This window comes from Myzus persicae, unplaced genomic scaffold (genome assembly GCF_001856785.1).
Source record: "Myzus persicae strain clone G006 unplaced genomic scaffold, MPER_G0061.0, whole genome shotgun sequence".
NCBI classification, from domain to species: Eukaryota; Metazoa; Arthropoda; class Insecta; order Hemiptera; family Aphididae; genus Myzus; species Myzus persicae.
The window spans coordinates 411,733-423,978 of NW_019103945.1; the positions used below are offsets into that span (position 1 = coordinate 411,733).

General features: G+C 30.3%; 1 protein-coding gene across 4 annotated transcripts in view; it reads left to right on the forward strand.

Moving 5' to 3' along the window:
* The window catches only part of LOC111036720 (calcium/calmodulin-dependent protein kinase type 1), a 431,459-nt gene that overhangs the window by 390,765 nt on the left and 28,448 nt on the right, over positions 1 to 12,246 (forward strand). For all 4 annotated transcript variants that reach the window (XM_022318852.1, XM_022318853.1, XM_022318854.1 and 1 more), the window contains 2 exons: positions 5,277 to 5,417; positions 6,421 to 6,547. In XM_022318852.1, coding sequence (XP_022174544.1) covers positions 5,277 to 5,417; positions 6,421 to 6,547 — 268 coding nt within the window. The remainder of the gene's footprint in view (positions 1 to 5,276; positions 5,418 to 6,420; positions 6,548 to 12,246) is intronic.

Below are 12,246 nucleotides of genomic sequence, written 5' to 3' on the forward strand. Positions count from 1 at the left end.
CGTATATCACCGACGATAAATTAAATAAATTTTACTATCTCAATTTACGAGTGATAAGCTTTTAATTTAATTTTCGCACTCCCCAGAGGTCGTAATAATAGCGTCAGAGTACTTTATTTTTATGTAGCTGCATCTATATCCTAGCTAATATCATGTCTATATATTTATTTAATTATGTTTATATGTATTTAGACGTACCGTCTACCAATTTCAGTGGCTTAAAAAATAATTTATTTATTAAAATGATTGCAATGACAAATAGTAGGTGATGTAAAATAACGAGTTGCAAAATATAATCACCACAATAACGTTAAAACTCAGACCCTCAAATACTGGTAAACGGGACAAGGTTCTAAAAATAAATAATATTATTATTTCATAAAGGTTGTCTTCTCTTTTTATAGTATTTTCAATTGAATTTTTCCTAGGGCTTCATACCTTTGGTATTATATACATATAATTGAACTTGTAATTCGCTATTTAAATACATGTATAAGTAAAACAAATAATTACTTATTATAAGAATAGATAAGACCTATACACTTTTCACACACAACAAATGTATTATTTATATTATTTATGTATGAAAACTGTAAAAAACTTAGTTTGATGCATAAATACTTAAACCACCCCCCCCCCCTCATTTCATAATCCTGGCTACACCACTGGGTTTAATAACAGCACAAAACCTGATGAAGACATGTTAAAGCCAATTAGATAACGGAGATAATGTTTGTTGTAACAGTTATTTTTTTTTTTATTGAACTTAAGCCCGGTGACAAAGGCCATTAGCTGTTGTAGGGGTTATGAATTGAACTTATACGTATTTACTTACCAAATTGTTTAAGCTTAAATAGTTAAATTAGCAACAATTCAAGTATGACAATTATGTAGTTGAAAGTTTGCGATTCAAGCGAAGACCGTTAGGTACTTACCTGATTTTATCACATTGCACTTGATCTCTTAACCGAAAGTTGGGCGTTTTTTGTATAGATACGCTGCGCGTTGCAGGCCACAATAATATGTTTATCGTACAGTTTAAGGCAGAGTTTCTCGACGGGTGTGTCGCCAAGAAGAGATTGTTTATTCATATTATTCGTGTTCAAAGTGAAAACCGCAGGTTAGAAAAACACTAATCCGTCCGTTTTCTCAAGATGTGTGTGGCCATTTTTACGGATCTAAATCGAGGCATCGTCGTAAAAGAAGGGGGTCGATGAGCACTGGTTTGTAGGACGGTCGAACACGAGCGACGCGTTAACGAATTAACAAAAATAAAATGTATAGGTACATATACATATTATTATAACCACTTTGGGGAAATGGGACGCCGGAAAACCGATCGGATGTACATCACACTATACTCCGAACGCGAATAGAACGAAGTCGAAATGCACGATTTATGCAAGTGTGTATCTCTCGGATTCGTATTTTTTGTTTCGTCCCGCTCACAATGGGATTACACAAACCCCGTTACCGCTGCGCTGTGTATGATTTCACTTGTGGGAATACACGGCGCATACCTACCGAATAAACAATTTACAAGTGAGTCGCTGCGTAATCAAATTATATATTTTGAGCACATCCATATTTAAGCGTCGTTGAGTAGGTTCTGTGCGCCTGCGCCAGGTATCGCGTGGTTACTCTGGTGACTACTCACCGTGTACCTAAACCTTACCTACGACTGTTGCGGTGGGCGCACGGTTTAGACTTCAAACGCACGCGCGATTCGTCGTAAATTCTTAGCGACCGCTAGGAGTCGTACACGGAAAATGAAATCATTTACGAACGTGTTTCGGGTGACGTAAGTCTGATCGAATGTATTGAAAAAAAATGTTTGGGCACGATATTTTCGCCTGAGAATCGAACGAACGATCGGAGTACACAAGTTTAGGTGCACATTTTAAAGTTCTTTTTTTTTTTAATCATCGTGCATCAAGTCATTATAAACTTCTGGAAAATGCAAGTTTCATAGTTGATAAGCCCATTAGAAACATGCGATCATTGATTGAAAGTACTAATATGGATTAATGAGTGAATCCTATTGCAAATTTAAACTTAAATTTGAACGCATGAAAATTAGTTAAATCTTTTTTTGTTTTGTGGCGCCGTTTATTTATTTAAATTTCTATGCAACTGCAATTGTATCAAATATTGAATAGTACAGCAAAAATATTGATTACTAACATGAATTTTAAAACGTCTAAAAATGGACATGCTGACTTAATGTGCTAACCTGGCTTAACATATTTGAATCATTCAGTACTGTTTATATTTTCTAACCGGAGTCAAATCAAATTAATTTCTCTGCGATATATGAAACTATATAGTACGTCATTCGTTTTTACTAACTAGATGCTCCATGAAAAATTAATATGTGTGACTGTGTATGTTTATTTCCCTTTGTTAATATTTACACAAAAAAAAATTTTTAAATGCAACGAAATTCATGACGGTCGACCTCAAAAATTTACTCTGCGTAAATATTGTATATTAAATACGTTAACATTCACTCTGAAAAAGAATACAATACGAGTCAAACAAAAAAATATTTATGTTTGTTCGGTATATATATATATGGTAATTTGCCAAGCATTGTCACCCTCGCCCACCATTTTTCCTTTAACGTTGAATAAATATTTAAATTGTTATTTTTCGAAGTTTTAAGTTTACTTACCTACTCGAGAACCATATTTTCGAATCATTAGAACTTTGAAAAAATTCAAGGCGTGGCATGTGGAGATATATAAAACCGTATTCAAATCAGAACCTTTCTTTTTCATTGTAAATTGTTTATTAGTTCATTTTTTTCAAAAATGTTAATGTACCTATATAAATCTAAATATTATTTTGTTTTAAATGTTTGTACTCTTAAGATAATAGATCCGAAATATATTCTGAGGGCTATAATATAAATATGTTTTATAAATAATTATTAGTAACTTATAACAATGTGTAAACACTATTTTCAAATGGTAAATATCACTAGATTCGATACTAAATCTACTTTATATTTTTGTAAAACACCATCTCTAAAAACTAATATACTTAGTGTTTACATTTTAATAACTCGGAAACTACTCCTCTGTGTTCGTTGTATTTCATTGGTTACGTCAAATTATTCATCGTCCTATTTGGAACAAAATAAATAGCTCGTACAACCACAAAACACTCTTTCAATGGTGTGAAAATCCAAACCACATCTTTAAAAATGATCCTTGAGTATGTATCGTTAAGAATTGCATTATTAAAGGAAAACATGTTGGTGAGCATGCTTGGCAAATAGACGTGTATACAGAGTGTACGAGTATCGTGTAATTTGTTTGTATTCCATCAACTCGAATTGTATAATACATATTCAGCAGTGCGTACAGAATCCGCGGGTTGTCGTCCGTTACATACTCTGTTTCACTATTACGTTATTTCATAGCCAAACAGTTCAACTGGCAGTTCACATTCACTCATTATACAGCCAACAACATATTATTTTCTCAAAATAATAACACTCGGCGGGTGTATGCGTATTTCGTGTATGGCACACTGTAATCGTCGAGGAGAATTTCGGTGAATTTCATTATTAACTTGTTTAGAATACAATGCAAATGGCGGTCAATGAAAGATTTTAAAAACCATTCAACTCCGTGGCGGAAAAAAAACCTTCCATGCGGTTCATTCACTCTACAGAGAAGTCTAATAATAAAAATATTCAGTTATTTTTTAAACATTTAATTTAAAAATTTATCGTTTATACTGTTCGAATTTCTGTCGATAGACGAATGAAAAAAAAACAAAGTATTAACAAAAATAGTAACCGTTTTTACGTTTTGTCGAATTCTATCGATGAGAATAATATTAAATGATATACAATAATGATTTTTCTTTCACTTTCTCTCAATTTATTTATATTAATTCAACTAGCCGTGTACCGTCTTGCCGTCTCCACTGATGCGGTTGACTTTTCGCGATAAACGTGCCTACACAGTAAATCGTACAACATCTAATAATTGAAAATAATCATTTCCAACTACGATAAATAAACGTTTATCATTGGTCATTACTATTCTGACCTACCCGAAACGTTTTCTCTCCGATGTCGATCATTAAATCTCTCCATTTCCGTGAGTCTCAATCTCGTTTATTATCTACGCTTTTTCCGATACGTTTAACTCGCGTTACACGCGCGATACGCTCACAACACGTATTCATTATGTACACCTGATTTTCCTAAACTTCTCGTACGAACTTTGAACACAATTCTCATACTAGGTAGTGATTGGGATAGAATATAGGTATATTACTCATTTTCGGAGAGTTATTCGGATACGAGATTTCAAAAGACAATTACTATAGACGTCTCATTGAACTTCAAATACATTGCAATACCTACTATCCACAAGAATCGACGTAGTTATCAAATATGTGACACGATTTTCGAAATGTTCTGATGCCAACGGCCAAAATCCTCTTGTGGTAGTCCGATTTTTGTCGGAATTTAACAATTCAAGGACTTATCATTAAATAATTATAAAAGCTAAGGAATGGTCGAAAATCCCGCATCTGCAAAACGCAAACAAGTTCCCAATTCCACTCACTGGCATGCAGAGATCATCCTTTGAATTTGTTCGGATACCCTGTATCTATACGATTTATGACGTATAATATGTACTAAATTTTGATTTATCAATTAACATTACTCTACGTATTCTACATTACACATTAGTCTACTATCATACACAAAACCAAATACCAATTAACAACCTCACTAAACGGCCATCAATCACAGTGTTTCTCAACTAAGATTGTGACTCAATTTAGAATCGTTAATAATTTTGAACGTGTCACCAAAATATTAAGACATTGGTAATTGTAATAAAATAATAAAATGTAATTAACGTCATAAGACTTCTTATTATTGTATATGTAATAAATTAATTTTCAGACTTTTTCATCGCATATTACTATTATTTTCAATGATATATTTTAGATCCTGGGCTATGACAGCACATTGCGGTTTTAGTGAAAACTATTTGTTATTTTTCGTTTTTTACATAAGTCAAATAATATTATTTTTACATATTGTATTCTCAAAAACTCGAAGGAAAATGAAACGTTGAGATAGGGATATCCTTAAAACGTGACATTAGAACTCGTTGGATCGTTTTTATTTGTTTAGATAAGTTGTCGTCGTATTCATATAACCCTCCGAAATTAATATTATTTTCTTATAGCATTCAAATGTATATTATTATTATTTATTTTATTTGTTTTTCGTTTTTCAGCTCCGGAAGTGTTGGCTCAGAAGCCCTACGGGAAAGCAGTGGACGTCTGGAGCATCGGTGTGATTTCGTACATATTGCTGTGCGGATATCCGCCGTTTTACGACGAGAACGACGCGAATCTCTTCGCTCAAATCTTAAAAGGTAAGTCATATTGTAGAGTCACTCCGTGCGCTTAATATAATATTGCAATTTCGAGCACAAATCAAATAGATAAGGTATGTTACATTGCAACACGTGCAGGTGTATAATGACTTATGTATTCGTTCATATACATATACATTTTAGGTATACATATTTAAATGCATTTATTTTTGAAAGGTAATTCAATGGTCAACATTTTTCAAATGCTCCCAACAAGTCCTGATAAAAGTACAAAATAATATTCTCTAGGTATATTTTACACTCCCGCCTACTTTCTTAATTTCTTTTACTCGTATAAACAGTAATAATTTGACGTAAATGTGCCATGTCACTTATCGACAAAAGGATAGAAACGCAACTGATAAACTACAAACACACATAATCGTTTTTATTTGGTTTTAAATCATTCTAACGCTTGTTAGTTAAATTTTTACCGTGCAATCTTCTAACCAAAACTACCCAAAAATATTAAATAGAATCCCCATGTCATTATAATACCAGTAGATCCATTTGACACTTATTAAGACACTCATTATTTCGTAAACTATAAATGATTTTGAAAACTTTTTTATAATGTTTAGTCGTTAAAATACATTTTCTTTAAAAAAAAAGATTTTTACTATATTTTGCTATCGTTATATTTTTTATTTTTTCGTATATTTTGATAACTTTATAAAAAATCTTTAAACTTTAAATTTCTATAAGAAAGTGATTTCAAAATGTTCAAGCATTTCAATTCGAAAAAAATAATTTTATCAACATTTATAATATAACAATTAACGTGAATCACACTCATAACTAGGGTTTGGGTTTAAATGACTTTAAAAATATCAATGACCTAAAAACTCTAAAAAAAGTCCACAGAATTGACAGTGGATTTTCAAAAGTCAAGATAATTATAATCTTTTATTTATTGGAGAAAGAACATGGCGGACATTTACGAGCTTGAGAATGTCGACTAAATCTATAACGAATTTTGCGTGTACCCTTATTATTATTACAGGTGAATTTGAATTCGATTCTCCGTACTGGGACGACATTAGCGATTCCGCGAAAAACTTTATACGGCAACTGATGTGTGTTGATGCAGACAAGCGTTACACGTGCCGCGAAGCACTGGCTCATCCATGGTAAGTGTAAACAGAAACATGTAAGAATTCATTAGTTTTCCATTCGTTAGAGCAGTTCTACGTCTAAAATATATTGCCCACGCCCTTTCAAGGGCTGCTCCTGCTTCAAAATTCCACGACGGCCGCTATTTGATACAACATAATAATAATTGGGAAAAATCATCCAAATGAAAAACACGTATAAATATATCAAGCACATTTCTTAGGAATTTTCTCGCGTTCCCTGCTGCGGATACGCGATTACAGTGGAACTTTCACGTACAATATTGTGTTGATGATAAACTAGACTTAAAGTGTTTTCGTCAAATTTGTATCTTAAAAATGTGTCCTATAATCTCAAAGATATAGATACTGGAATATACGAGATTTCGCTATTGCTAAGAAAAAATTTTTAAGGCATATTTTGGGTTGTTTTCAGTGAGTGGTTTTGCCACTGGCTCATCTATAGTCAGTGAAAACAGAAACATGACATAATTCACTAGTTTTCCATTCGTCAGTGCAGTTCTAAGCTTAAAATATATTGCCCACACACCTTAGAGAGTTGTTCCAGCTTTAAAATTCTACAGTTCGATATAACTTAACATAATAATTGGGAAAAATCTTAAATCATAATGAAAAACATTCCCCGCTTCAGATACGTGATTCCAGTGAACTTTCCCTTACAATCGCGTAGATGATAAGCTCGACTTAATAGGTTTTCGTCAAATTTGTATCTTGAAAATGTATAATATAATTTCAAAAAATGAAAAGTATATTATTGGGAGTATGGAATTATGGAATATACCTATACGAGATTTCACGAGATTATTTAAAACATTTAAAAGGAGCATTTTTGGCAATTGTTCAGCTAGTCGTTTTTCTCGGCTCGAACACATTCTTTTTCATGTTCAAAGCAGATCTATTATAAATTCTGCGGGCATTAAATGGCTGTTACAAACAAAAACAAAACAATTTCAGTTACATCGGGAAATGTAAATTAACAAAACGACGTCTGCAGCGACCGTCGTGATTGTAAACACGAAATTAACGAGTATACCTATGACGTCCGTATAATATAATAATATTGTACATAACTATAATGTCTGCGTAGAGGAAAATTCGAATATTATTGCTATAGTATAAATGTTCAGAATATGTTACAGAATTACAGAAATACCTATGACGTCCGTATAATATAATAATATTGTACATAACTATAATGTCTGCGTAGAGGAAAATTCGAATATTATTGCTATAGTATAAATGTTCAGAATATGTTACAGAATTACAGAAATACCTATGACGTCCGTATAATATAATAATATTGTACATAACTATAATGTCTGCGTAGAGGAAAATTCGAATATTATTGCTATAGTATAAATGTTCAGAATATGTTACAGAATTACAGAAATACCTATGACGTCCGTATAATATAATAATATTGTACATAACTATAATGTCTGCGTAGAGGAAAATTCGAATATTATTGCTATAGTATAAATGTTCAGAATATGTTACAGAATTACAGAAATACCTATGACGTCCGTATAATATAATAATATTGTACATAACTATAATGTCTGCGTAGAGGAAAATTCGAATATTATTGCTATAGTATAAATGTTCAGAATATGTTACAGAATTACAGAAATACCTATGACGTCCGTATAATATAATAATATTGTACATAACTATAATGTCTGCGTAGAGGAAAATTCGAATATTATTGCTATAGTATAAATGTTCAGAATATGTTACAGAATTACAGAAATACCTATGACGTCCGTATAATATAATAATATTGTACATAACTATAATGTCTGCGTAGAGGAAAATTCGAATATTATTGCTATAGTATAAATGTTCAGAATATGTTACAGAATTACAGAAATACCTATGACGTCCGTATAATATAATAATATTGTACATAACTATAATGTCTGCGTAGAGGAAAATTCGAATATTATTGCTATAGTATAAATGTTCAGAATATGTTACAGAATTACAGAAATACCTATGACGTCCGTATAATATAATAATATTGTACATAACTATAATGTCTGCGTAGAGGAAAATTCGAATATTATTGCTATAGTATAAATGTTCAGAATATGTTACAGAATTACAGAAATACCTATGACGTCCGTATAATATAATAATATTGTACATAACTATAATGTCTGCGTAGAGGAAAATTCGAATATTATTGCTATAGTATAAATGTTCAGAATATGTTACAGAATTACAGAAATACCTATGACGTCCGTATAATATAATAATATTGTACATAACTATAATGTCTGCGTAGAGGAAAATTCGAATATTATTGCTATAGTATAAATGTTCAGAATATGTTACAGAATTACAGAAATACCTATGACGTCCGTATAATATAATAATATTGTACATAACTATAATGTCTGCGTAGAGGAAAATTCGAATATTATTGCTATAGTATAAATGTTCAGAATATGTTACAGAATTACAGAAATACCTATGACGTCCGTATAATATAATAATATTGTACATAACTATAATGTCTGCGTAGAGGAAAATTCGAATATTATTGCTATAGTATAAATGTTCAGAATATGTTACAGAATTACAGAAATACCTATGACGTCCGTATAATATAATAATATTGTACATAACTATAATGTCTGCGTAGAGGAAAATTCGAATATTATTGCTATAGTATAAATGTTCAGAATATGTTACAGAATTACAGAAATACCTATGACGTCCGTATAATATAATAATATTGTACATAACTATAATGTCTGCGTAGAGGAAAATTCGAATATTATTGCTATAGTATAAATGTTCAGAATATGTTACAGAATTACAGAAATACCTATGACGTCCGTATAATATAATAATATTGTACATAACTATAATGTCTGCGTAGAGGAAAATTCGAATATTATTGCTATAGTATAAATGTTCAGAATATGTTACAGAATTACAGAAATACCTATGACGTCCGTATAATATAATAATATTGTACATAACTATAATGTCTGCGTAGAGGAAAATTCGAATATTATTGCTATAGTATAAATGTTCAGAATATGTTACAGAATTACAGAAATACCTATGACGTCCGTATAATATAATAATATTGTACATAACTATAATGTCTGCGTAGAGGAAAATTCGAATATTATTGCTATAGTATAAATGTTCAGAATATGTTACAGAATTACAGAAATACCTATGACGTCCGTATAATATAATAATATTGTACATAACTATAATGTCTGCGTAGAGGAAAATTCGAATATTATTGCTATAGTATAAATGTTCAGAATATGTTACAGAATTACAGAAATACCTATGACGTCCGTATAATATAATAATATTGTACATAACTATAATGTCTGCGTAGAGGAAAATTCGAATATTATTGCTATAGTATAAATGTTCAGAATATGTTACAGAATTACAGAAATACCTATGACGTCCGTATAATATAATAATATTGTACATAACTATAATGTCTGCGTAGAGGAAAATTCGAATATTATTGCTATAGTATAAATGTTCAGAATATGTTACAGAATTACAGAAATACCTATGACGTCCGTATAATATAATAATATTGTACATAACTATAATGTCTGCGTAGAGGAAAATTCGAATATTATTGCTATAGTATAAATGTTCAGAATATGTTACAGAATTACAGAAATACCTATGACGTCCGTATAATATAATAATATTGTACATAACTATAATGTCTGCGTAGAGGAAAATTCGAATATTATTGCTATAGTATAAATGTTCAGAATATGTTACAGAATTACAGAAATACCTATGACGTCCGTATAATATAATAATATTGTACATAACTATAATGTCTGCGTAGAGGAAAATTCGAATATTATTGCTATAGTATAAATGTTCAGAATATGTTACAGAATTACAGAAATACCTATGACGTCCGTATAATATAATAATATTGTACATAACTATAATGTCTGCGTAGAGGAAAATTCGAATATTATTGCTATAGTATAAATGTTCAGAATATGTTACAGAATTACAGAAATACCTATGACGTCCGTATAATATAATAATATTGTACATAACTATAATGTCTGCGTAGAGGAAAATTCGAATATTATTGCTATAGTATAAATGTTCAGAATATGTTACAGAATTACAGAAATACCTATGACGTCCGTATAATATAATAATATTGTACATAACTATAATGTCTGCGTAGAGGAAAATTCGAATATTATTGCTATAGTATAAATGTTCAGAATATGTTACAGAATTACAGAAATACCTATGACGTCCGTATAATATAATAATATTGTACATAACTATAATGTCTGCGTAGAGGAAAATTCGAATATTATTGCTATAGTATAAATGTTCAGAATATGTTACAGAATTACAGAAATACCTATGACGTCCGTATAATATAATAATATTGTACATAACTATAATGTCTGCGTAGAGGAAAATTCGAATATTATTGCTATAGTATAAATGTTCAGAATATGTTACAGAATTACAGAAATACCTATGACGTCCGTATAATATAATAATATTGTACATAACTATAATGTCTGCGTAGAGGAAAATTCGAATATTATTGCTATAGTATAAATGTTCAGAATATGTTACAGAATTACAGAAATACCTATGACGTCCGTATAATATAATAATATTGTACATAACTATAATGTCTGCGTAGAGGAAAATTCGAATATTATTGCTATAGTATAAATGTTCAGAATATGTTACAGAATTACAGAAATACCTATGACGTCCGTATAATATAATAATATTGTACATAACTATAATGTCTGCGTAGAGGAAAATTCGAATATTATTGCTATAGTATAAATGTTCAGAATATGTTACAGAATTACAGAAATACCTATGACGTCCGTATAATATAATAATATTGTACATAACTATAATGTCTGCGTAGAGGAAAATTCGAATATTATTGCTATAGTATAAATGTTCAGAATATGTTACAGAATTACAGAAATACCTATGACGTCCGTATAATATAATAATATTGTACATAACTATAATGTCTGCGTAGAGGAAAATTCGAATATTATTGCTATAGTATAAATGTTCAGAATATGTTACAGAATTACAGAAATACCTATGACGTCCGTATAATATAATAATATTGTACATAACTATAATGTCTGCGTAGAGGAAAATTCGAATATTATTGCTATAGTATAAATGTTCAGAATATGTTACAGAATTACAGAAATACCTATGACGTCCGTATAATATAATAATATTGTACATAACTATAATGTCTGCGTAGAGGAAAATTCGAATATTATTGCTATAGTATAAATGTTCAGAATATGTTACAGAATTACAGAAATACCTATGACGTCCGTATAATATAATAATATTGTACATAACTATAATGTCTGCGTAGAGGAAAATTCGAATATTATTGCTATAGTATAAATGTTCAGAATATGTTACAGAATTACAGAAATACCTATGACGTCCGTATAATATAATAATATTGTACATAACTATAATGTCTGCGTAGAGGAAAATTCGAATATTATTGCTATAGTATAAATGTTCAGAATATGTTACAGAATTACAGAAATACCTATGACGTCCGTATAATATAATAATATTGTACATAACTATAATGTCTGCGTAGAGGAAAATTCGAATATTATTGCTATAGTATAAATGTTCAGAATATGTTA